Genomic DNA, 25,979 nt, shown 5'->3' on the forward strand with positions numbered 1-25,979 from the left:
CTACACCGTGCAGTACCACATGTGAGTGTACACACACACACACACACACACACACAACACCACCTACACCGTGCAGTACCAGATGTGAGTACACACACACACACAACACCACCTACACTGTGCAGTAACAGATGTGAGTACACACACAACACACACACACACACACCACCTACACTGTGCAGTACCAGATGTGAGTACACACACACACAACACCACCTACACTGTACAGTACCAGATGTGAGTACACACACACACACACACAACACCACCTACACTGTACAGTACCAGATGTGAGTACACACACAACACCACCTACACTATGCAGTACCAGATGTGAGTGTACACACACACACACACAACACCACCTACACTGTACAGTACCAGATGTGAGTACACACACACACACACAACACCACCTACACTGTGCAGTACCAGATGTGAGTACACACACACACACAACACCACCTACACTGTGCAGTACCAGATGTGAGTACACACACACACACAACACCACCTACACTGTACAGTACCAGATGTGAGTACACACGCACACACACAACACCACCTACACTGTGCAGTACCAGATGTGAGTACACACACACACACACACACACACACAACACCACCTACACTGTGCAGTACCAGATGTGAGTACACACACACACACAACACCACCTACACTGTGCAGTACCAGATGTGAGTACACACACACACACAACACCACCTACACTGTACAGTACCAGATGTGAGTACACACACACACACACAACACAACACCACCTACACTGTACAGTACCAGATGTGAGTACACACACACAACACCACCTACACTGTACAGTACCAGATGTGAGTGTACACACACACACACAACACCACCTACACTGTACAGTACCAGATGTGAGTGTACACACACACACACAACCACCACCTAAACTGTACAGCACCAGATGTGAGTGTACACACACATACGCAACACACACACCACCACCACCTGAACTGTACAGCACCAGATGTGAGTGTACACACACACACACACACACACACACACACACACACACACACACAGGGTTGGGCACCGAAACTCGGTTACAATATATAACCGGCGCGTGGCAGACGGTAGTAACGACATGGAATAAGAACATGCATTTCAGTGCCTCATTTCGTTGCCACTTAAAACTCCTTAAATCTTTTTTTTTTTTTTTTTTAAATAGGAGGCATCACTGCATGTTACATCTTGCTTTGATAGCACCACATTCTATAAAGTTTGCACGTTAACAGATATAAGCTTAAAGCAGAGGGCTAGTGGACTGTTTGACAGCTTGTGTGAGCCCATGCTATTGCCAAGTAACTGTAAAGCAATATCACAAGCTCTTGTCGAAATCTAGCAAATAACTACACACAAGCAAAGGCTATGAAACAACACCAACAGCCACACAAAAAAAGTTTTTTCGCTAACTGGCATCTATTTGAAATGTTATCAGCAAATGAACATTAATCTTACACAAGCCCCGAACCGAGACAAGCGTACTGAATGGTTTGGATTTTGTTTATGAACCATGCCACCCCTAGCACACACACACAAACACACCATGGTCACTCATCATATACAGCAGCACGACATACATACACACTATAAACTAGGGCTGGGCGATAAAACGATAGCGATATGTATCGCAATAGACATGTAATCGATACAATAAAAAAATACGTTCGATAGAACATTCGATAATTAAAAGCAACGCACCCCTCCCGCCTTATGATGTCCATAAATAAATAGGCTACATATATCTTGCATTGTAGCTAGTATGTGCAACTCTACCAGAGTAGGCAATAGTAGGCCCACCTCAACACAGACTCTCAATGAGTCCTTGCCCCGTGCCATCTCTCTCTCTCTCTCTCTCTCCCGCAACAGGCGCATTCCCAATTCCTCAGCATGCACATTTAATCCAAACATTCACAATCGTGCAAGACGACTGGCTAAATTACTATTAAATCCGGTTAGCATCATTAGCACGCTGCACGAATTTGTTCAAAACTGTTGCATTCAAATTGACTGCTAAATTCATCTCAATCCCGATGCAAATGGAAAAGTATTTTCCAAGACACAAACTTCAGCTAGTGTTGCTTTTCATTCAGACTTATGTGCACATTTATTTATTTGAGTGTTTTTCATGATTGTGTTATTTCTTTCCCTGTTTGCTTTGATTGATAACTGAGGTGATTAAAATCAGAGAAGGTTAAGTTTACAATAAAAGTGTTTACTTTTTTTTGTTCTGGTCCTTATCTGAAATAGATAAAAAAAAAAAAAAAATCAATAATTATCGATATCTACTGATATGAAGTACTTATATCGTGATACAGTTTTCAGCCATATCGCCCAGTCCTACTATAAACACACACACACACACACACACACATACACGGGACATACTCCATGGTCACTGTTATCCTGGCATCTTTCAACAGCCACTGTGAATATTGAGGTGTGTGTGTGTATGTGTATGTGCAGCGGCAGAGAGGATGGAGTGTGGCTTGACCTGCCGGGCTGTGTGAACACGCCGGAGAAGCAGTGTGACTTCAGCGCCATTGCAACGCAACTCTACGGAGCAACACTGCAAGTGCGCACCCAACGACACAGCATCTCATCTCCATGGCAACAGAGCAAGCAGGAAGTGGGATGTGTTCACAGTAAGTCCCTATGATCAGTAGAGTTGTGTGTGTGTTGTGTTCACAGTAAGACTACATGGTCAGTACAGGTGTGTGTGTGTTGTGTTCACAGTAAGACTACATGGTCAGTACAGGTGTGTGTGTGTTGTGTTCACAGTAAGACTACATGGTCAGTACAGGTGTGTGTGTGTTGTGTTCACAGTAAGACTACATGGTCAGTACAGGTGTGTGTGTGTTGTGTTCACAGTAAGACTACATGGTCAGTACAGGTGTGTGTGTGTGTTGTGTTCACAGTAAGACTACATGGTCAGTACAGGTGTGTGTGTGTGTGTGTGTGTGTTGTGTTCACAGTAAGACTACATGGTCAGTACAGGTGTGTGCATGGAAGAGTATTTCATATTTCCTTATACTCTCTCTCTCCCCCTCTCTCTCCCTCTCTCTCTCTCTCTCCATCTCTCCAACCTCCCGTAGCTGGTTCCTGTTCTCCTGAGGTGGTTGCCATGGCGTCTCCTGGTTACCTGAGTGTCCAGATGGATCGTGAGCGCAGTGACCAGAGCCTTCAGGACGAGTACGAGGGACACCTGAGCTACAGAGTGCTCTACGGCAGGGAGGGAGAGGATAGAGAGGATATGAAGGTAACACACACTTACCTCTTCATTCGTACTCGTCGCTCGACTTATCGTGACTAAATTCAAGATGGCGGTAAACGGTAAACTTCCTGAAGGTACTGTCTGTATAAATCGTCTTGTAAATAAACTACCAGGGCTTTTTCAAAGTTCTCAATGTCTCGTTTTAAATGTCAGGGCCCTCGGAAGTCTACCAATGAAGTGTGGAGCTACTTTGAGCCTCGTAAATGGTGTAAAACAGTGATTTATTTGCATGGCTAGCCCGATGCCCGAGGCACCCCCATTGAAAACCTGTTGGTAGCATCGGCTAACTAGCGCCAGATTTCGGAGTGCAGGGGACAAGCCGAGATGAGCAATGAGACAAAAGTTCATTCTCGGTATCATGTTTCAACACACTTTAGGTCAATATCACACCGAACTTCTCCTTTAATAAACCGCATATTCTTTAAACATTACGCTCGTTAATAAACCAGCACATTCTTTAAACATTACGCTCGTTAAAAACCAGCATATTCTTTAAACATTACAATCTTTAATAAACCAGCATATTCTTTAAACATTACGATTGTTAATAAAGCAGCATATTCTTATTACGTTCGTTAATAAAGCAGCATATTCTTATTACGATCGTTAATAAACCAGCATATTCTTATTACGATTGTTAATAAACCAGCATATTCTTTAAACATTACGATCGTTAATAAACCAGCATATTCTTATTACGATCGTTAATAAACCAGCATATTCTTTAAACATTACGTTCGTTAATAAACCAGCATATTCTTTAAACATTACGTTTGTTAATAAACCAGCATATTCTTTAAACATGACGTTCGTTAATAAACAAGGATATTCTTTAAATTTTGCATTCATTAATAAAGCAGCATATTCTTTAAACATTCCGATCGTTAAAAAAGCCGCATATTCTTTAAAGGAAAATTCTGGTTTTTAGCACTTTAAGGCCCTTTTCTGGTTTGTTTTGGATGAACTGTTGTGGTGGACACCGAAATTTTGAAGATTGGTCCTGTCTCGACTTTTCTGACTCGTTTTGAATCGCCTTTTCACTTCTCAGGGTGGCTGGCAATGGGCATACTGTAGTAGGCTACTCAAACATCAACATCAAACTCAACTCCACTAACCAATCGCTGAGTTGCACAGTTTTGAAAACGAACGTTAAGGGTTGTTTTAGGACATGTTTGAGTAGCCTACTATAGTATGCCCATTGCCAGCCACCCTGAGAAGTGAAAAGGCGATTCAAAACGAGTCAGAAAAGTCAAGACAGGACCAATCGTCAACATTTCGGTGTCCACCACTCTAGTTCATCCAAAACAAACCAGAAAAGGGCCTTAAAGTGCTAAAAACCGGAATTTTCCTTTAAACATTACGATCGTTAATAAACCTGCATATTCTTTAAACATTACTATAGTTAATAAACCAGCATATTCTTTAAACATTATATTCGTTAATAAAGCAGCATATTCTTTAAACATTACGATCGTTAATAAAGCAGCATATTCTTTAAACATTACGTTCGTTAATAAACCAGCATGTTCTTTAAATATTACGTTCAGTGTGGTCTCCCCTATGTCAGCTGACAAGTGGTCCTGACTGTGTGTGTGTGTGTGTGTGTGTCCGTCGGGGCATCCCGAGTGTGTGTGTGTGTCGGGGCATCCCGAGTGTGTGTGTGTGTGTGTGTGACCATCAGGGCATCCCTAGTGTACGTGTGTGTATATTTACATGTTTATGGTAACACCTCCATTTATCACTCATTTCGTCCAAAAATTCTAAAACAACGATGTTTTTTAATACTTCAAAATAACATTTGATAAATGAACCTTACATTTCAGTAGCCATAGGTGTGTAGCCTGAAATATCCGATTTTGTTTACCGTGCTCGGAGGTTAGTGCTGGCCTGGTGGGTTGTCTACTTCCACCCTTTCAACGTGTGTGTATGTAACTCATTGTGTGTGTGTGTGTGTGTATATATGTGTGTGTGTGTGTGTGTAACTAATTGTTTGTGTGTGCGTGAAACAGGTGTTTTGTGAGGGCTGTGTGTCAGCGGTGCGTGTGGAGCCGTTAGCTGTTGGAGAGCGGTACTGTGTACAGGTGCGCTACCTGCTCTACAGCAAACCATACGGCTCACCCAGCGACCCTGTGTGCCGCCTCATCCCACACTCAGGTTAGTGCACACACACACACATGCACACACACACACAGGCATGCCCACACACATGCACACACAGGCACACACACAGGCACACACACACACACACACACACACACACACACACACAGACACGCACACACACACACACACACAGGCACGCACGCACGCACACACACACACAGGCACGCACGCACACACACACACAGGCACGCTAGCACACACACACACAACACCACTCCTGTGAGCCTGCCATCCCACAGTCAGTCAATGGCGATATTTGATGAGACAGCCACACTAGGGCTGGGATAAACGGCTATTTTTTAAATGATTAATCTAGCGATTATTTTTCCGATGCATCGATTACTCTAAAGATTCATTTTTTCAGTCTGATTCAATTTCGATTTGATTATTTATTATCTCCATATTAATTGACTAAGGGACCGTTCGTTATTTATAAACGGGGTCACCGGAGGGATTTAGAGTGCTTCAATCAAAAGTTGCATGGCCCTCCCCTGCCTGCAAGGAAATGTTCAACGACCCTCCAGCAGTCTTTTCAAAAAAGACATGACCCTCCCCGGCCAATTGTCGATACCTTCCGCCCACGCTATAAAGCGCTGTGAAACACATCGACATAAGCTATCGTTCTAAACTCACCCTCTGCTTTCTGATCTTACACATCACACTTCACCAAGATGGTGGCCATTTCAGTAGATTTACTCACTAACATTTGTGTGGAAACACAATAAGCATGGAAACTAAATGCACACTTCCTGCAACTGCATTAGCCTACTTGAAATAAGTTACTCCTCTAGTAAGTATTCACATGAAATAAAACAATAAAACATTGAGACCATTCAACAAAGCACACTGGGTAATAACAAATTCAACACATGAACTTGTTGCTATGGACTCGTCTCTAGGCTTCCTCAGTCATTGTAAAGCTGCCGAAGCTGAACATTATCCAAAACTCAATTTCTCAGACGAGCGTCAATTTGGGAGCTTGCTACACTCCATCCTTCTCAAATGACTTGAAAAGGCCGTTTGCACAATTTCACAAATAATCACAGGGGACCGAAAAATACCTAATATGCCAACTTTTTCTGGGTTTAGGCCTATCATTTTAACTTTTCCCCGCTGTCTTCCCGTTTTAATATTTTCCCGTAGAATATCCCATATTACTGTAATACTCTCATAACATTAGTCCTGCATTCTGGCCTGTCTCTGTGTTGTCCTGTTGTTACCCCTTGCCCTTCCAGAGAAACAGATGTATTCAAATCATCGTTTTGCTTGCTTGAATGCAAGAGTGATGTTAACCTCCTAGGCCTATTTAAGTTAACAACGTGGTTGTCGTGAGGGCACGATTCATTGGCGCTTGCAGTGTTCGGCCGTAGGCTATGTCTACGTGCACACCTGCCAGGCTAAGAGCCAAAGAAATCCCCCTGTATATTCACTCCAAGTTGGCCTACCATAACTTACCAACTCTACACTGTAGACCATAAACTGGCTATTTATATGACCAATGTATTTGTTCAACTTTATGAAGCAGAATTATGCACTACTTGGAACGTAACACATTTTTGTTGGCAGGAGAGAGAATGACAGCGATTAACAAATTGCACTTGTTGCTGGTTACCAATAAATAGGGCCTACTATATATTTTTTTGCAAACAACAAAAACAGAAAGGATGGAGACAGCAAAGCTAGAGATGGGCAGGAACAAGGTCAATTGGTAGAAATGCTTGTCAAAATGTTAGGAGCTGGATGTGTGGATGAATGAAGCACAAGTATGCTTTATAAGCATGCACACTGTTGAAAGTTAGGCTAGGCTACACGGTAAACTACAAGTAAACCAAAGTTAAATTTAGCTTTTTTAGGGCTGGATAAAGTTGACCAAATGGATATAGGCTGTTAGGCGTGAATAAAGTAGGCTACTTTGTTGCTCCAACCCTTCCAACGTTAATGGGGACGGATGTTGACATTTTCCGTATTTTGCGTGAGAAACCCGGGAAATCTCCCTTATTTTCATTGTTCAATGTTGACAGAGCTATGGAACGAAAGAGAACGTTATATGGCGACAGAAATCAACAATCAAACAAGCCACTTTGATTTTTTGCTGTTTTCATTAATACAAAAGATGGGTGACCCCCCCCCCCCCCCTCCTAGACAAAAAAAGTTAGGTGACCCTCCCCTCAACAAAGAATAAAAAGACATGACCCTACCCTATTTTCCTCCGGTGGCCCCGTTTATAAATAACGAACGGTCCCTAATAGAAATTTATACATGTTGATTTACATATCTGAATGAAAAAAACATGAACTCTTCAACATTGCAATATATGTTTATTGTTCTTAAAATTTCTAAATAAAAGGCTATACAAGTGCAAAGTAATGCATTCTTAGTCAGAGGTAGCATTCAATAAAACCTTGAAGCCTTGAAAACACGTACTGTAGGCCTAGCTTACTGAAAACACATACTGTAGGCCTACAGTGGGCAGTGCTTCGACTTGGCCAGCTTCACTCGCGGTCCGCGTGTGGGGATCACGCGGTATCACGCGACTTTAATTTGTATTTTCCCAGTGAGACGCTGCAACAACCCAAACAACCGGTAGATGGCTCAAGTGAGCAGGGTGTCTCGTAAAAAGAAATGGAGCCTGGAAAACCCTACACAGACTTCACTACAGACTTTAGCAGACTGGTTTAGAAATAATTTAATAGCCAGAAATATGCCTGCTCTGCCCTAATAAAGAAATATTTGGTTAACTGCGAGTGAATCCCGTTTGCAGCCGTAGAAGAAACGCAGGACAAATTAAACATTCTGGTTTTCTCCGAGTGCAACGATGATAGACAGACATCATTTGGACAAAATATAGAGCATATTAACCTCCGTTGCTCAGCCAAATGCCTTCCTGTTACGTCCTGTTATCACGGAGTTACAGGCGATAAACGATTTTTGATGGTCACAAGTTTACTTCATTAGCGGATTATTAAAGAATGTTTTTCATTTAAAGGTTTGACTTCGTGCTTATTCAGTAGAGCATTTAGTGCTCTTCCCAATCCCAGACGTTCACTTTGCATGTTTGTTTGTAATGGATGCAACCGCGAGATAGGCTACGCGTTTGACGGCAATGAGTTGCTAACAGACATGAACCAAGACGTATAGCCCAGCAGCAATCTAGGGACTGTTCGTTATTTATTGAAGGGGCCACCGGAGGTTATTTAAGTTTAACAGCGTGATTGTCGTGAGAGCACGATTCATTGGCGCTTGCATGTTCGGCCTTATGTCTACGTGCACACCTGGCACACATCATTCCTGCGTTACAATCATCAGCCAATCAAGGTGGTCACTTCAGTCAAGCTCGTGCATGAGTAATAACGTCATCCATAGCAACGAAGACTCACTCACTCTTCGACTGTTAGTCAAAGATTCTAGAGCGCTCAGCTCCAGAATCTGTTCAGGAGTTGTCATTTTCCCTTAGCCTAGCCTACTAAGAGTAGCCTAGGTCTGAAAGGCTGATACCAGTTAGGCCTACGTTCAACAGTAACATAAGTGTAATGAGCTATTCATTGTCGAAGGTGCATGGTGAAGTGAAATTCTTACTTTGGAAAACAAACATTTGCCGATATCATTGGATAGGGAATAGGCCTACTTGTTTATTTTTTTATGTAGCCTACAATGGCAAGTTCAGACAAAGCCGAAATTACATAATTTGAAACATTTGTATGGTTATATTGCTTGACTTAAATCCCAGAGAGTAGGCTAGGCTACCGCACTCCACAGTGATGGGCCTAGCGGTCTTACGCGTTCAGTGTGGGGTATAAACAAGCTGAGAATTTAGCGGTGTCACGTCTGCCTGTCACAGACGTGGGGAGCTGAAGCTTAGGATACAGTTACTACAGTAACAGTATTTTATTTTACTTCTTATGGAATATTTTTTTATTTTTTTCACTTTTATAAAGGCTTTGTTTGAATGCTGTTGGAACAAGTAGTTGATTATAAAGGCAACTTTCTGTTGCAATATTCTGTGTGTTCTGGACTGCAGGTAACTTATTAAGCCAGTGGTTCTCAAACTTTTTCTTTCATTCCCCACTTTGATCAAGGAGGCATTGACTGATGATAGTGGAAAAAACGTGTTATCCCGAGGCCTTTGCAAGTCAGCATCTCCGACGGTAGTCTACCCTATTAAAAATATAAGTTTTCGATGTCCCAAACGGAGAGCCATACTTTATTGTTTTAACGATCTCTATGCTACCAAAGTCCTTTTAGGCAAGTTCCTCCACTCGGCGGCCATATACCAACGTTTTATGGGCACTCATCGGGCACAGTCTTTGGGTCGAACTGCGCGTGCGCAAGGCTTCACTTCACGACTTGTCTGTCTCTTGGACATTTGTACTAGCCTACATGGGATTTCTCTACACCGCTGAGCAGCTCCAACAACTTGCCTCCTCAAATGCCAGCACTTCTGTGCTCCACCTTTGCCAGGCTACGGGGATCCTTCGGAGGAAGCGCTACTTTACCATCTATCATCAAGCAACCGAGGATGCTATCCCGACTCTGCAGTCCCGGTGTGGCTCTCCTGTGTGGTCCACTCCTGTAGGCAACTCTGCTCCCCGCAAGAAAGTCTTCCATCAACACCTCATCACCATACGGACTATGCCTGTTACCGCTACTGATGCTGCTGCTGCTGTTGCTACTGCTCCCGTCACTGCTGCCACTGATTCCACCTGTGCGGGCTCTGGTGGAGAGGCTAATCTCTGCCGGGTAAATCTCTCTAACTGCGGCCCTTTCTTCTTTGGTTAAGTTTGCTGTCTTAAATGCTCACTCTGTTTCCAACAAAGCATTTATTCTGAATGACCGTTTTACGTCCCACCATCTAGACTTTCTGTTTATCACCGAGTCTTGGCTCTCTGGTGATGACATCATTGCACTTGGTGACCTTTGCCCTGCTCACTGTAGTTTTTTAAACTCCCCTAGTCTGCTGTCTTAGATTCTCTTTCCACCTGCACCGACACTGAGGATCTACTTACTCTTTTTAATACATCTTGCCTTGCCACTCTTGATTCTGTAGCTCCTTTAAAACAAAAGCGGTGTAAATCCAATAGGTCAACTACTCCTTGGCTAAATTCCACTACCTGTTCGCTCAGAAAGGCTTGTAGGAAAGCAGAGCGAAAATGGAAAAAAGATAAACTACAGGTCTCCTATGATATATTTAGAGATTCTCTTAAGGCTTATCAAATCACTGTCAAAGCAGCAAAGGCAGTTTTCTATGCTGAGCTTATTCACAAAAATGCTCACAGACCAAAAGTGTTGTTTAACACAATTAATAAAATCATAAATCCTCTTACTACAATGTCCTCTCTTCCTGCTACAACAGTTATAAGTTGTTTCTCAATTTTCTTTATTGACAAAATTGACAACATAAAGTCTCATATCACACCCTCAATTTCTGATCCTGCTTTGTATCAGTCTGTAGTTTGCCACCTCCAACAATTCCAACCAGTCTCTTCCTCACAGTTGTCAGACTTGGTCTCTCATATGAAGCCCTCTTCTTGCCACTCTGATATTCTTCCATCTCACCTTTTCAAAGAAGCTTTTGCGGCTATTTGCCCTTTTATCTTGAGCATCATTAATAGCTCCCTGGCTAATGGAGTAGTACCCTCTGGCTTTAAACACGCTATTGTGCAACCTCTCCTGAAAAAACCTTCCCTTGATCCCATTGATTTGTAAAATTATAGGCCCATTTTCTAAACTGCCCTTTCTCTCTAAGATCTTAGAAAAAGTTGTTCTGTCACAAGTCTCTTCCTATTTAAACACCTCTAATATCCTTGACAAGTTTCAATCTGGTTTTAGACCACTTCATAGTACAGAGTCTGCCTTACTTAAGGTCCATAATGATCTATTGCTCTCTGTTGACTCTGGCTCTTGTGCCCTATTGGTCCTGTTAGATCTTAGTGCTGCTTTTGACACCATTGACCACAAGATCCTTTTAAAACGCCTGGGTGTTGAAGTTGGTCTGCAAGGCACTGTATTAAATTGGTTCAGATCTTACTTAACTGATATATCTTTTTCAGTGCATTTAGGCAATGCTTCTTCGTCATCTGCTCCCATTAAGTGCGGTGTCCCCCAGGGTTCTATTTTAGGGCCTCTAGTATTTTCTTTATACATGCTTCCCCTGGGCTCCATTTTCAATCAGTTCAATATTCGTTACCACTGCTACGCAGATGATACCCAATTTTATATACCGGTGGCCCCTGAAAATTCCTGCTCATTGACAAACCTTTTTCTTTGTCTTAATGACATTAAGAATTGGATGGCTAACAACTTTTTACAGCTAAATGACAGCAAAACTGAAGTAATCATTTTTGGACCACCAAATTCTGTCAACAATGTAAGCAAGTCTCTTGGCCCTCTGTCTGTTAACCATCACAGTGTGGTCAAGAACCTAGGTGTTTTCCTAGACTCTTCTTCTTTTGATTATTGCAACTCACTGTATGTAGGTGTAACTAAATCTACTCTAAACAGACTCCAGCTGGTCCAAAATGCTGCAGCCAGATTACTGACTGGATCTAAGAAATGTGACCACATTTCACCTGTGTTGGCTAAACTGCACTGGCTTCCTGTGGAACAAAGAATTAATTTTTATTCTTCTGTTTGTTTTCAAAGCTTTACATGGTTTAGCACCTCAGTATTTATGTGATCTTTTAATTCCTTACTGTCCTCCTAGACCTCTTCGATCATCTTCCCAGTGTCTTCTTTGTGTTCCTTCTGCCTCTCTTAAATCCAAAGGTGACAGAGCTTTCTCTGTCTATGCTCCCCAGCTTTGGAATAGCCTTCCTGATGTTGTGAAATCCTGCCCCACTATTAGTAGTTTTAAATCCAACCTAAAGACCTACCTCTTCTCCCTAGCTTTTAACACTCCCTGACTCCCTCACCTCTCCCTTTTTTATATGTTTATATGTATGTATATGTATTATTGTTATTGTTGTTATTATTATTATTATTATTATTTTTATTATTATTATTATTTTATGTAAAGCACTTTGGTGCAATGCTATTGCTTTGAAATTGACTTGACTTGACCAATCTTGCTCCAGCGGCGAGATCACAACACATGATTGGCACGATGTCTTCACAACACACACCATATGATTGGCTCAATGTATTCACATCACACCACATGATTGGCTCAATGTATTCACATGTCGACGTTTTGCCGAGGAAGGGGTGGGATATGTGTAGACAACAGCCATATTGGCGTGAAAAACTAGCCCCATGCATTTCTATGGAGTATTTTTTGAGTGCCGTGTCTCCACATTAGAAAGTCTCTGATGCTACTCACCAAAATGTAGGCATGGGAACATGATGAAGTATCCAACTGTCGTGTGTTAAATTATTGTGATTACGAGCCAGTGGTTTTCAAACATTATGCGTGACTCGGACATCTATGCAACAGACTCGTATCGTCCTCGCATTCGCAAAATGAGGACATACAGACTGCTCAGATAACAAGTGTACCTCCAGTTATGCACGGTTTTAGTCAAGTCATTTAAATGTGCTGGTGAAACAGTTGTGTACTCTGGGCACAGTTCTGGGCACAGTTCTTCGTGCCAAGTAATAAGCATTGAGTCGAGATGTTTGTGTGAATGAAACAAAGCGTATAGGCCATAGTTTGACATGCGTAAACCAATTAGGGGTTTGCACCGACGTCACGTTCTGGCCGGTAACTATGGTAACCCAGCACGCGCGGCCATATTGGCGATACTCAGTGAATGGAGTATTATGCACTTTGGACATCTTACGTGATTGTAGCCGTGTCTAAACAACAGAAAAGCTCATCAAAATGCGTCTAAGATGCAAAGGCATATAGGGCAGGACTTGGACCACAAGAAAAGGCGCGATATTTCGAGAAATTACGGATTATTGGCAGCGCAGATCCATATGAGTTGGGTGAGGGAGACGAAGTACCAAGTTCAACCACAAGCGCCCCCCTTCCTCTGATAACTTCTGGCATTATTGTCCCTTCTCCCTGGTTTTTTAATAACTTTTGGAAGTCGATACCTACACCAGATGTTTTTCTCAGTCTGACCTATTGGTACAACCTAAAACACGGCAATAATTAACCATTTTCCTTGACGATGTTAGGGATTTACTTCAGTGCCTAATGCTTTCTAATGAGGCGAGTATCTCCAATATGGCGATGTCCAGATCTGATGACACGCCGTGCAAACCCCTAATGGTGTAGAGATGACGAAACAGGGTTTTATTTAAGAGAGCGTATACGTTTGTATATAGGCAATTTATATTCACAATACTTAGGCCTACTAAAATAAATAGTAGGCCTATTTTATTTGTATTGGTTGTTTAGAGTTAAAAAAAAATCGGTCTTAACGCAAGTTTACAACCGGCAAGTCTGTCGTACTAAAAGGGGAAAAAAATAAATATTTGGGTCGGTTCTAAATTGACAGGGTCGGTCGGGTTACGGCAAACGAAAATATTTTTAAGGATGGCCTGGCAGTGTTTTTTTGCGCGTCTGCAGAATGTAATGCATGTAATTCTGCGGCATAAAGCAGATGTATTTGTTTATTGTACAGAAAAATATAAATGACATTTCAAGCAGTCAATTGACTACATTGCAGTCAAGAAGTAGGGCAAATTAATTTACGAAACCAAAACATGGGTCATAGTTGTCTAATTAAGCCTCTATTGCGTAGCCTGTTAAAAAACGTCGCCAGATAGTAATAAATCGGCAACAACATTGTTTTCTGCAGGAGCCTACCCAAGGCTACAGATTAATTCTGAACTGTTATTTCTCTACTGGCTCAATTATCGCACCACTGTTTTGATTTGCGTAGCTGTGTTACCCCCAACACTGACAATAATGTAGACAGCAAATTTCGATTTTGATTTTCATTACCACCGTGTAGTCAAGCCTTAAGACATACCTAAGTAGCCTAAATCAAGGTAATGTTTAATTATGCATGATTTATTTTGTTATTGAATTCATAGGCTGGGATTACTCTCGGCAAGTCTCCTGCTTTTTCAGTAGGGGCGGCAGGCAGAGCGATGTACAGTGGCAGAGCGACGCACAGTGGCTGAAAGTGGTACTAAAGCTTCACGCAGCTTCACGCCTCGTAATGCGCGACTGAAGTGGTCATTTGAAAGCGATGCCCACTGTATCTTACTGAAAACACATAGGCCTATCTTACTGAAAACACATACTCTAGGCCTATCTTACTTGAAAACACACAGGCCTATCTTACTGAAAAAAGTGCATCTTGTAATTCTTCTTTCAGATGAAAATAACAACAACTTGATGTCTAGCATTCGATAAAAAAAATAAAATAAAAAGGTCACCCAAAATACTTGTTTAGAGCAACTGAAAGAATACAGTAACTATTGTAAACTTGAGGGCTTTAAGCTATACAGAGAGTGCTTTTCCAGCAAAAAATAAATAAAATGTAACAGCGACAATGGGAGCCAGCAGCCGGTCATGGCACAGAATTGAACATTTATGTTGAAAACGCATAGGCCTAGCTTACTGAAAAAAGTGCATCTTTTAATTCTTCATAAAAATAACAACAACGTATAGTAACACTCTGCCACTCACCCTTTTCTGAAACTCAAAATTCAAAAATAAAATTCAAGTAAGAGTGTACAAAAGGAAAATAATGCATTCTGATGTCTAGCAAATAAATAAAAAGGTCACCCAGCCACCCTTTCTTAGAGCTATTGAAAGAATACAGTAACTATTGTAAACTTGGGGGCTTTACTCTAAATACAGAAAGTGTTTTTCCAACAAAAATAAATAATGAAAATAAACATTCAGAATTCAACATTTATGTTGAACATAGGCCTAGCTTACTGAAAAAAGTATCTTTATTCACATGCAAATAACAACTTGACACTTTCCTTTCACCTTAAGAATACTGTGTGTGTGTGTGTCATTCAAGACAAAATACAGTCATATATTGGAGTGGGGGTATGTGAGCATTTCAACATGCTCAGGAGTCAGGCTTGCCCTTTTTTTAGTAACAATGTTCCCAGCAACTGTGAAAAGCCTTTCAGGTGTGGCAGGTATAGACATATATCGGTTGACTGCTGCAGCTAGGGCGGGGAACCTTATGGCGTTATCCTTCCACCATGTCAGGGGGTTGTTATCCCTTGGGATAGGGTTTTCCCCAAAATACATAAGCACCTCTTTCCTGACTGTCTCACTGTCCCCGGCCCCATCACCATTCTCCTGTCCCCGGCCCCATCATTATTCTCCTGTCCCCGGCCCCATCATTATTCTCCTGTCCCCGGCCCCATCACCATTCTCCTGTCCCATCATTATTCTCCTGTCCCCGGCCCCATCACCATTCTCCTGGTCCATGTTTTCTTCATTGCCGTCTTCCCCCTCAGAATCTGTGCCCAACAAAGTGTCCAACAAAGAGCAAGGCAAGGCCATTTATTTATATAGTGCATTTCATACCCCAGGTAGACACAATGTGCTTTACATAGCTAAGGCATTACCTCAGATAAAAGTAAACAGGTATAAAACATATCACAAGTATAAAATATATCACTGTAGTAGAATAAGTAAAAACAATAAAAGCAATAAAGTAGTAGAATAAGTAAAAGCAATACAAATAAATTAAACACAGAAAAAAAGCCATAGAGAAGAGGGTGGTCTTCAATTGGGTTTTTAAAATGGCAATGGTTGGAGCAGTCTTAATGTGCTCAGGGAGTTTGTTCCATATCTGGACTGCATGGTAGCTAAAAGCAGCTTCACCCTGTTTGGTGTGAGTAGAAGGTATGCATAATACCTGCTTTTTCTGTGATCTAAGAGGTCTGAGGGGGATGTAAAATTTAAACATATAAATATATATTGGCCCCATCACATGCAGTGCTTTAAAAACCAGTAGCAGTACTTTAAAATCCTAAAAGAAACTGGCAGCCAATGCAGGGACTTAAGTATAGGGGTGATATGTTCTCTTCTGCTTGTCTTTGTTAGGAATAGTGCTGCAGCTTATTAAACTAATTGAAGTTGTCTAATTGTTTTTTTTTTTTTGGAAGTCCTGTGAAGAGCCCGTTGCAATAGTCTAGCCGGCTTGAAATAAAAGCATGGACAAGCTTTTCCAGGTCAGACTGATAAGGTCTCTCAGCTTGGCAATATTTTTCAGGTGATAAAAAGATGTCCTTGTTACAGCTCTCATATGATCATCGAAGTTGAGGTCATTATCAATTATAACTCCAAGGTTTCTGACTTTAGTCTTAACTTCAAGCCCTTTTGCTCTAAAAAGTGTAGGCATTTTGTCTCTCTCATCCTTCCTCCCAAATAAAATTACTTCAGTCTTCTCTTCAGTCTTCTCTTTGTTCAATTGCAAATAGTTTAGTGACATCCACCTATTTATTTGGTCAAGGCAGTCACATAGTGAGCCAAGGGGATCCTTATCAGTGGGTGACAGGGCTAAATAAAGTTGTGTGCCATCTGTGAGGCTTTATAAGCTTTATAATCTGACCCAGTGGGAGCATGTAGAGATTAAAAAAAAGTGCCCCCAGGATTGACCCTTGGGGGACACCTGACGTCAAGGGTGCTGGAGATGAGGTGTAATTACCAAGGGCAACAAAGAGCAGGACCTCTTCTTTTGTGGGAAGCTTGCTGAGGCTTCTTGCCCTACAGCTGCATGTAACAATCTCTAATTCCTTCTGATATCAAGGGCAACAGTCTGTATTTTTACTTGTAGTTTGAGTGCATCAATTGCTGGAAGGAAATTCATTTTTCCCATCCACTTGAAATACAAACACCTCGACGAGATCTCCTCTTTTGCTTTGGTCTGGAAAAAGGTCATGGCAGCAGAATGAGGCTGTGCCATAAGATTGACCACTAAGGAAAACTTTGGCTTGCTCATAGGGCTTGAGCACCTCTTTTAATTCCTCCAGAAGAATCCATTGATCGTTTTTCAGATCAAGATAGTGCTTTCCGCGCTGTGTGATTTCTGGATCTGATGGCGTTGCAACCACTGGCCATCGCTGCTCTAAAAGACGTTCAATCACATAGTATGAACTGTTCCAACGGACTGCTACATCCTGTATCAGTTTATGTTCAACTGTGCCCATCTGTTTTTGTTTTAGCTTCAGCTTAGTGGTAGCCGGCTCACTTTTCTTTATGTGTTTTACGAGGCACCGTGTAGCTGAGAGTGCCTTGCTAATCACAGGGTTGTCCATTGCATGGTTGCTAATCACAAGGTTGTCCATTGCATGTTTGCTAATCACAGGGTTGTCCATTGCATGGTTGACTACCAGTTGTAGAGTATGCCCAGTACACCGATGGGATTTCACCCCAAATCTCTCTTCCAAGATTCTGAGAGCTGCTACAATGTTACGTGCATTGTCATGGACAACAGCAAGGACATTCACAAACGAAATGTTGAATTTTTCTGCCACATTCTCCAGCCAGGAGGCAATGTTTTCTGCTGTGTGGCGTTCTTCAACTGGCAGTGTTGTCAAATTGAAGGAGACAAGATCCCAACTGTCATCAATAAATACCCCTAAGTAGGTTTCTGTGACCAGACTTGTCCAGGCATCAGTGCTAAGGGAGATTTTGGATGTGGCCATTTTAAGTTTCTCCACTGAAGTTTCGTACCTGTTCTCCATCATAGTAGTGAAATGATGCCTACAGGGCACCAATGATCCACTGAGCCGTCTTGGTGACTGCTCAGTTGTCTCCTCTCTGCTGCAGTGTAGTTGGCATACCACACTGTGCATCCAAAAGTGAGGACACACTCTATTGTGCAGTGGTAGAAGTTCCTCAGCAAAGGTGGAGGGAGTTAAGTACTGTATAAGTATATATACTCTTTTGATCCCGTGAGGGAAATTTATCCCAATCCGTGAATTAGTGAAACACACTCAGCACACAGTGAACACACAGTGAGGTGAAGCACACACTAATCCCTGCGCAGTGAGCTGCCTGCAACAACAGCGGCGCTCGGGGAGCAGTGAGGGGATAGGTGCCTTGCTCAAGGGCACTTCAGCCATGCCTACTGGTCAGGGGTTCGAACCAGCAACCCTCCGGTTACAAGTCCGAAGCGCTAACCAGTAGGTCACGGCTGCCCCTGAGTTTGCTTCTCCTCAGCGTTCTCAGGAAGAAGACACTGCTGGGCTTTTTTGATAATGTGGGTGGTGTTCACAGTCCAGCTCAGGTCCTTCGAGATGTACAGGCCAAGGAACTTGAAATCGGTGACACTCTCCACCTCCTCCCCAATGATGCTCAGGCCTAAGTGCTGTGTGGTCCTTGATTTCCTGAAATCAATAATGATTTCTTTGGTCTTCTTGGTGTTGAGGTTGAGGTGGTTATCACTGCAGCAGGCGGCCAGTGTCTGGACCTCCTCTCTGTATGGTGCCCTACAACGGTCGTGTCGTCTGCAAATTTGATAAGAGTGTTGGACCCGTGGGTGGCGACACAGTCGTGGGTGTACAATGTGAACAGGAGTGGACTCGGGACGCAGCCCTGAGGAATGCCAGTGTTGAGGACTATGGGGGAGGATGTGAGGGTCTTCATCCTGACATGCAATATCTGCAGTTTGTTGATCAGTCGGCTGGGACTGATGGAGTTGAATGCTGAGCTGAAGTAAACAAACAGCATCCTGATGTATGTGTTAGGGCTTTCCAGGTGGCTGAGGGCAGGGTGGAGGGCGATGGAGATGGCGTCGTCTGAGGATCTGTCATCTGCAGCAGCTCCTCTTCAGGTGCTGGTGCATTGCCGTGGTGCTAGAATTGAAGGCCATCTCCATTTTGCAAAGACGACATATCACGGAATTGTTTCCTTTTCAAATAAAGAATTCCCAGTGCATGCTGCCTTGCACTTCTGAAAGTCTGAGGAGGCACTTGCGTTGCTACTACTCTCCGACGCAGCCATGTTTGGTTTGGGTCAGACGTATTTTTTGCGTCAACATCATCGATGAAGTCAAAGCGTTGTCCCAGCCCTAATCCACACCCCACACAACTTGAAAAAACTTGCTTGTCTGGTGTAGCCAATGGAAGCATATCTTTGCAAAAGTTCTGTGGCCATTCCATGTTCGTCAAATACGGTTCTTGCATGATTGTTCAAGGACTGAAAAACAATTGCTTTAGCTCACAGGCCTTTTCTCCTCCGTAGGCAACTGCCGTATAATAGCGCTGAAAATGTTATAGCATGCATGACTGAGCAGGACTGTGCATTACCCTTTTTTTGTCAGATCATGGATCATTTCAGGTGTGCAATAACTCCTTTTAAAGTTTTCATATGTTAGGGTGGTGTGGGCGATTACTATTGATGTTAAAACCGAATTGTCCACTGAAATCAGAACTTAAACAACCCCTGAATTCATAATGGTGGGTGGGTATAAATTGGGTACAAATTGTAACCCAAATCATTAATTGCACAAAAAGATAAAAAAAATAAAAAATAAAAAAAAATAGGTTAGATTCCCCATGCAAACTTTGAAATGAACAAACTGAACAAAAATGTTGGTAGTGTTGCATAGGTTATTGATATTAAATTTGAAAATACAGTTGCTTAATATATAAAGACGTATAGGCCTGCACAATATTGATAATTTAAAAGTAAAAATCACATAGGCCTATTATTTAGGAGGACTACCCTCGCAAAAAAGGGGTGAGGGTATGTTTGTTTTAAATGAGTAGCCCTCATTCCCAAAAAGGTTGGAGACCCCTGCGTTAGAGTATAATTTTGAATTTATTGAACATACCTCCCAATGATGACAGTTTAAAAAAAAAAAAAAAAAACCCTCAAAATGCACTGTTCGCAGACACACACACACACAGAGAAAAAGTAAAACAAACAAACAAAAGTAAAAAGTAACTCTCCCCATCTCTCTCTGTGTGTGCATGTAAGTAACTCTCTCCCCACCTCTCCCTATGTGCGTGTGTGTGTGTGTGTGTGTGTGTGTGTGTGTGTAGAGCGGGATTCGTCTCAGCGCATGCGCAGTCTTGATCTCGATCTATGTTTCTTTTCTCAACAAGTAATGCCTGTGAATGTGGCGATGACGTATTTTGACAGTTGAGTGACTTGTGCGAAGTCGTGCTCATACCAAAGAAAGCCAACTGTAAAGTTTGATTTCGTACTTGTAATTTTTGAATTCATATTTTTTTTTTCATCCTTATTCTGATGGATAAAATACACACAATAGTCAAAGTCAGCTTTATTGTCAATTTCTTCACATGTTCCAGACATACAAAGAGATCGAAATTACGTTTCTCACTATCCCACGGTGAAGACAAGACATATTTTACCAATTTAAGTCCACAGACAAACATAACATTCAAGTAAACAAAAAAGTAAGTAAATAAGAGGGCACATATAATAATGAAAAAAAATAAGAGCAGCAAAATTGGTTGAAATTGCGCATAGACAGTCAATAAAATACTAGTGCAAAGTCAGGCCAATAAGAGGCTTGGGTAGTTCTGTTTGACCTAAGAAAGAAAGTGACATAGTGGTGCAAGTTGTGTAAGAGCAGCAGAAGTGTTGTGTTTTCAGGACAACAACAACAAGTTGTAAAGTGTACAAGTGTGCAAGCAATAGGCCCCAGCCATGGCGCAACTGGCTGGGGCACCTGCACCGTACGCCGGCAACCCGGGTTCGATTCCCGCTCCGTAGTCCTTTCCGACTCTCTCTCCCACTCACTTCCTGTCATTCTCTACTGTCCTGTCAATTAAAGGCATAAAAGGCCGAAAAATATATATATAAAAAAAAAATACACACAATATATTTTATGCATGACTGGACTCATTCGAGAATCACAAATATTTATTTTATGCACAACTACAGACAAATACGCACGTGTATCAAATCTATGGACACAAATATTTTGACCGCTATCTCACTCCATAAAATGGCCTGTCTGCAGTTCTGACCTGTAGGCTTGGGAATTGGTTCCAGGTATCGGTTAGGAACCGGTTCCAAGTGTTCCGATCCATCGGAATCATACACATCCACACGTTAACGATTCCACTAACGATTCCAATACAAAGCTTTGTTTTAGAAATGTTTACTTTTTTAGAAATTTTAAAGCATTCCACTTCTGTATTGATATTGCACACTTGGTATTCATTCTCTGAAACCACTTTAAATTAGACATTCAAAGCCAACAACAAAGTGTTCAGCAAATGATACAGGAATCAATATGGGAATCAATAAGGAATCGCATCGATAAGCAGAATCGACAATGGCATCGATATCAATAATTTCTTAACGATGCCCATCCCTACTGACCTGTCACATGACCGGTCATTGGGTGCATCATGAGTTAACGGAGCTCAGCAGTCTATCGTGTTTTTACAGGTTGAGGGTCTTGATGGTTGTTAGGAAACACATAATAAATAATAACAAATAAATAATAATAATAATAATGACTGGTGTGGCAACAGCACTGTACACACGCACACTCACAAATGCACACACACACACACACACGCAAACACACACACTCCCAAATGCACACACACACACACACACACACACACACACTCCCAAATGCACGCGCACACACACACACACACACACACACACACACACACACACACACACACACACAGAAAAGTCAAACAAACAAACATAAAAAGTAACTCTCTCCCCTCCTGTGCGTGCACATGCGTGTGTGTGTGTGTGTGTGTGTGTGTGTGTGTAGAGCGGGAGAAGGAGCTGTACCTGGCGGTGTCTCTGGCTGCTGCTTTCTCCGTGCTGGTGGCCCTGAGCATCGGCTGCTACTGTTTCATCAACCGCCACTACACACACATCAAGGACTACATGAGACCTTGCAGTCTGCCTGACCACTTTACTGAGGTAACACACACACACACACACACACACATCAAGGACTACATGAGACCCTGCAGTCTGCCTGAGCACTTTCTTGAAGTAACACACACACACATCAGATAGATAGATACAGTAGATACTTTATTGATCCCCAAGGGGAAATTCAAGGACTACATGAGACCCTGCAGTCTACCTGACCACTTTCCACTTTACTGTGGTAACACACACACACACACACACACACACATCAAGGACTACATGAGACCCTGCAGTCTACCTGACCACTTTACTGAGGTAACACACACGCACACACACATCAAGGACTACATGAGACCCTGCAGTCTACCTGACCACTTTCCACTTTACTGTGGTAACACACACACACACACACACACACACACACATCAAGGACTACATGAGACCCTGCAGTCTACCTGACCACTTTACTGAGGTAACACACACGCACACACACATCAAGGACTACATGAGACCCTGCAGTCTACCTGACCACTTTACTGAGGTAACACACACACACACACACACACACATCAAGGACCACATGAGACCCTGTAGAGTCAACTATCTGACCACTTTACTGAGGTAACACACGTACACACCTCACTCCTGTGTTCTGTCCTCTGCAGTTCTTCTCAGGAGAGTTTGTCCAGACGCTGGCCAATCCCAGTGCAGAGCTGCAGTCACATGACCTCATCAGCAGCATTGAGGAGGCGGAGTTTAAGGAGGAAGAGGAAGTTGGAACTACGACCCTGAGCCAATCCGAGTGTCTGACTCTTGTGGACGAGGAAGAGGAGAGGGGGGAGGAAGAGGAGGGGGGAGGGGGCTACAGAGACTATGAGGGCTCTGGGTACAACTCTAACTCATCACTGATATCACACACACACACACATGAACAAATCTCACTCCAAGCTGAGTTCAAAACTTCAGAATCCTGAACTTGACCATTAATTATGTGTGTGTGTGTGCGTTTGCGCATGAGCGAGCCAGTGGATGGGTGTGTGTGTATCTTGTTTGTGTTGCTGTATGAGTAGATACAACTTTCAATCCGCCCAATCATCTACGCTACGCTACGAATAGTGTGTGTGTGTGTGTGTTTGAGTTAGAGAGGGTCAGCTTACCAGAGCAAAGTGTGTGTGTGGGAGTTGGGGCAGGATCGTGCGTAATGCCAGCGGTGGGAAAGCTTGGTTTTGGTCAGATTACAGCAGGTGTATGTATGTATGTATGTGTGTGTGTGTGTGTGTGTGTGTGTGTTTGAGTGGGTCAGCTTACCAGAGCAGAGTTTTTTTCTATTCATGATTTCATCCATCACCAGCACATCACATGCTTCAGCATTCTGTGTGTGTGTGTGTGTGTGTGTGTGTGTGTGTGTGTGTGTGTGTGTGTGATGTTTGAACTGAGTGTGTGTGTAGTAGGTGCCATACTTTATGATTCTGGTGTGTATGACACACCCCACTGGCAATAAATGTGACATGTCTGAATGCTCCTGTGTCTGCTCCTGTTCCTAATCACACACACTCCCACACACACACATCATACACACCACACACACTCCCACACACATATACACCACACACACACACAGTACACAGTACACACCACACACACCATTACAGATGCGTGTCTGTGTCTGCTCCTGTTCCTAATCATTAGAGGGAATCACTGACTGCAAGAATGTGTGGGTTAGTTACAGAGGTCATAGGCTGCTTCAAGCTCATAATATTGCAAAAAGTTCGCAACCACAAAGCTTATCTGCTTCAGTTTCTCTTCAGAAATGGTCAAAATTAGTGTACATTTCAGCACTCCATGAAATGATGCAGAAGTGGTCACCTGTATAATGCTATACTGTATATTTCATTTTCAGGACAGTCTGGGATACCCATATCTGGGCAAGTATGATGGAACATATATTCACATGTCTCAGGCTTTATATCAAGAGAAATAATTTGCGTCTCATTTTTTCTTCTTCATATTTTTGCATTTATGTCACGAAGCATGCCAGTGGAAATATTCATACGAATGTGTGTAAGTGGGATTGTCTGAAATCAGAACTATGATGGTGGGATACTCGGGCTAAGCAATTTACAACGGTGTATGTAGGCCGACATCATCATTACATTAGAATAGGCCTACATGATCATTATCATTACATTAGAATAGGCCTATGTAACGGATGCCAGCTAGCTTAGCTGTGCTTGTGGAACGTTGGTAAACCTCAGTCCCCGACGCCTCAAGAGTGCTGCTGGCATGCGAGCCAGTTACCTGGGCTATTGGCTCAATTGTTAGCACGCTCCCGATCCGAGGTGCTGCTGTTCACGGGTTCGAGTCCGGGCGTGTGCAGGGCTGAATCGCGCAGGTTCAACACAACGCAGGTTACACCTACATGATCATTACATTAGAATAGGCCTAGATTATCATTTCGGCCAAAAGTTGGAGACCATGTGGAAATGTGTTGCAATTTCAAAACCAGTGTTCTGTCGAGTTATGCTAGCTACTACAGGAGTGGGAATATCAGAGGTCTGGAAAGTGTGCTGAATGTGGAGAGTGGTGCTGGATTCTGATGGAAATTCTACAGGTTATGTGCAATGCTCAAAATGCAAGGTGCTGATGGAATATGTGACCCTGCAAGGCAAAACCTTTGGTTGCTTTGGTAAAATTTACGAAATTAAGTTTCGTGGGCCGGGTTCGGGCAGATAATTCATGTTGATGTGTCGGGTTACATCGGTTCCAGGCTTTAAAAGCCACGCGCCGGGTCGGGTTGTAATTTTTAGGCCCGTTGAGAACTCTATCCCGGGGAACCAATCAAATCGGCGTATCTGATATATGCGTGCCAGAGGCGAGCTAAACTGGTGACGACAGCGCTGCAACTTTGGAGGTCAGTAAACATTGGTCAGTTGGTTATCCAATTGCGTTGAAATCTGGAATCATTCAGAGTAAACATGGGCCTAGTGTTATGCAATTGCGTGCAGTGAGATTTTCAAATGCATGCTTGGTGCCGCCCCTCGAGTTGGGCCATTACATTGTTCATGGCCAGACCCTTAATCTTTCTAAGTTACCAGGGTCTGGATTTTCCAGGCTAGCAGATATGGGCTGTTCTGCAAGCTAACATGCTTCTACCATCAACACACTATCCAATGTTTGAGAGATAAGAGGAATTCCAGGTGGTTACATGACAACACTAAGCAACACATTTTGAAACGGAGAGGTGAAATTAGTATATTTAGTATTTACTATTTTAGTATTTTTTTGTTTATCTTCTACTGTCTCTATTGTACAGTGGAGTTTTTTTTTATATGTATATACTTTTATTACTTTTTCTGCTGTAGGCCTAAGTGCATGTTGTGTTGTGATGTCTATGCTACGGAGACCTTGAATTTCCCCTTGGGGATCAATAAAGTCTATCTATCTATCTATCTATCTCTTAAAAAATTTAATTATTTTAATTTGCCAATGTTTTATGGTAAAGAGGACGTTGATGCTAGTACAAACGAATCCAATTGAATCGTGCATAGAGGCTGTCCATAGCATAGACAGGCCTGCATCGCCATCTAGTGGAAAAGTGCACCGTTGTCAGCAATAGCCTATATTCACTCACGTGATTTTAGTGATTTTACTCCTTATTATCGTCCCAGCAAGGTGAGTCGGCATTTGAGGTTCCCTCCAGCTTTTAACGTTAGCCTTCTTTTTCTTTAGGCCTACATGTATAATCA

The 25,979-nt window shown here is 42.5% G+C and overlaps 2 protein-coding genes across 4 annotated transcripts in view; both read left to right on the top strand.

Moving 5' to 3' along the window:
- The window catches only part of LOC121686136, a 47,523-nt gene extending 45,939 nt beyond the window's left edge, over positions 1-1,584 (top strand). Inside the window, exon 9 of the transcript XR_006023740.1 lies at positions 1,570-1,584. The gene's annotated coding sequence lies outside the window, so the exon portion shown is untranslated. The remainder of the gene's footprint in view (positions 1-1,569) is intronic.
- LOC121686036 overlaps positions 1-23,750 on the top strand; it is a 31,304-nt gene extending 7,554 nt beyond the window's left edge. The window contains exons 3-8 of one of the 3 annotated variants that reach the window (XR_006023604.1): positions 2,510-2,688; positions 3,139-3,302; positions 5,327-5,471; positions 22,124-22,278; positions 22,899-23,627; positions 23,685-23,750. Coding sequence is in view for 2 of the 3 variants with exons in the window: in XM_042066816.1 (XP_041922750.1) it covers positions 204-237; positions 2,510-2,688; positions 3,139-3,302; positions 5,327-5,471; positions 22,124-22,278; positions 22,899-23,207 (986 nt within the window). In the remaining variant the exon portion in view is untranslated. Of the gene's footprint in view, positions 1-203; positions 238-2,509; positions 2,689-3,138; positions 3,303-5,326; positions 5,472-22,123; positions 22,279-22,898 lie in introns of all 3 variants that reach the window. The other 2 variants (XM_042066816.1, XM_042066815.1) reach the window with 2 other exon arrangements.
- The last annotated feature ends 2,229 nt before the right edge of the window (positions 23,751-25,979 follow it).

This window comes from Alosa sapidissima, chromosome 2, assembly GCF_018492685.1.
Source record: "Alosa sapidissima isolate fAloSap1 chromosome 2, fAloSap1.pri, whole genome shotgun sequence".
NCBI classification, from domain to species: Eukaryota; Metazoa; Chordata; class Actinopteri; order Clupeiformes; family Clupeidae; genus Alosa; species Alosa sapidissima.